At 35.5% G+C, this 1,867-nt stretch overlaps 1 protein-coding gene across 1 annotated transcript in view; it reads left to right on the forward strand.

Moving 5' to 3' along the window:
- The first annotated feature begins 1,432 nt into the window (after positions 1-1,432).
- Positions 1,433-1,867, forward strand: part of LOC103476000 (probable ubiquitin carboxyl-terminal hydrolase creB) — a 9,128-nt gene continuing 8,693 nt past the window's right edge. The window contains exons 1-2 of the mRNA XM_008428014.2: positions 1,433-1,503; positions 1,585-1,653. Coding sequence (XP_008426236.2) covers positions 1,626-1,653 — 28 coding nt within the window. The 5' untranslated portion in view covers positions 1,433-1,503; positions 1,585-1,625. The remainder of the gene's footprint in view (positions 1,504-1,584; positions 1,654-1,867) is intronic.

Below are 1,867 nucleotides of genomic sequence, written 5' to 3' on the forward strand. Positions count from 1 at the left end.
CTGGGTATTCTTTCTTTGTGTTTTTGCAGGAGAGGAAAACCTGCGGCTGATCTTTACGGACAAGCACCTGGAAGGAGACACTACGCTGCTGTCTGAGTACGGGATCCAGCACATGTCCGTCGTCCAGCTGGTGCTGAAGGTTCCTGGAGGGCAGATGGCGTAACTGGGACCTTCTGGATCTTCATCTTTCACTGTCGTTGTTGCCACAAACTGCAGGGAATCCTGTTCACTCCTGACTCTTGTTTACAAATAAAGCCATAATCACTGATGAAAAAAAAAATACTGATAATGTTTTTTGTGTATTCACTTGTAATAATCTTCAGGTGTTCAAATGTTTTCAACTGTTGCATTAAATAAACATTTTATGAAATTTTATGTCATTTTTCTTGTGCTGGTGATAGGACTCTAAACCAAACATAAGCATAGCTAAGGAAGTATTTACTGCAAGAAAACAGACTTGAGCAAGATTATCAAAATTTAGCTTTCAGTTTTATGCTGACAATATTCTGACATTCAGTGTTGGATCCAAATCTTATCAGGTGCTTTTTGAGCTCCAACATTGTGTTGAAACAGTCCAGCAGACTTTTAGTGATTTTAAATCAGTGTTCAGAAGTAAAAAACAAACCAAACTACTGAAAACAGATTTTCTTTGAGAAAACTACATGTTTCATAGATAGAACTTTGTTTATGGATGCACTTAACTAAAATAAAATGAAGTCTTTCTCTACATGCAAAAAAAGTCTTGTATCATCTATTGAGTACCACTGAGATTCATCAGAAAATCTGACCTATGACCCATGTTGCATTTTAACATTATTAGATCAAATCACTGTGATATCCACATGTTAAAATCTTTCATGCATTCAAAAACCTATGCATTGCATATTCCTCAGAAAAGTACAGGAAGTTACAATAATCTAAATATCATGTCCATCATTTAAGGATTTCCAGCAGACTCTGAATAAACTTGAGTCTTTAAGGGAGTGTAAACCAATTTTGTGATTTAACACGGTTAATATGCAATTATTCAGATGTCGATATTCTGATTTCTAAAAATGCTAAAGAGGCTAAGCTTATAAAGCATCTTAACAAACAAAATATACAGGCAGACAGTGTCTTACTCAAAGGTGCAAGAGGAGGCGTTATAAGCGAAATGCCGCTATATTACACTTGATATTTTGACTGAAATTAAAATAAAACTTGTGTTTTGCTGTAATTTTCACGTCTTTCAGTAAATGTTTATTTAGGCTGTAGCATAATCGGTGTATCAGAGCTTTAACATGAAATCAAGAAGGTTTGATAATTTTCTTTTTTTGAATTAAAAAAAAAAAGCTAAATGTCCGACTGTCCCTGAATGCAACGTCGTCCAGGCGTAATGAGAAGAGAAACAGAAAGTATTCAGAGCTTTATTTACACATTAACGTGTAAGAAATGTCCGACAGCGTCTAAAAGAAGTTGGGTTTTTTATATCCAGTGGATGTCAACAAAAGTGTGAAAATCAGGGTAAGTTCGTTGTTTTCTTCTGCGTTTGAGTTTTTGCTACCCCAAATTTGAACTGCGTTTGACTCATCGATTTTGTTGTAGCCTCCAATGCCGATGGGAGGGATCACCAGCGAGAAGAAAAAATGAGTGGCTGGTGGAATAAACCTGCAGGTAAAACCTTGATAATATCCTGAGTAATTATGACAATTACACAGGATATTGGTGAGGCTACAATATACCTCACCACTATCAGCTTATGAATGTGTGAATGACTGAATGCAGTGTGAAGCTAGATAGATAGATAGATAGATAGATAGATAGATAGATAGATAGATAGATAGATAGATAGATAGATAGATAGATAGATAGATAGATAGATAGATAG

The sequence above is a fragment of the Poecilia reticulata genome, linkage group LG14, assembly GCF_000633615.1.
Source record: "Poecilia reticulata strain Guanapo linkage group LG14, Guppy_female_1.0+MT, whole genome shotgun sequence".
Classification (NCBI taxonomy): Eukaryota; Metazoa; Chordata; class Actinopteri; order Cyprinodontiformes; family Poeciliidae; genus Poecilia; species Poecilia reticulata.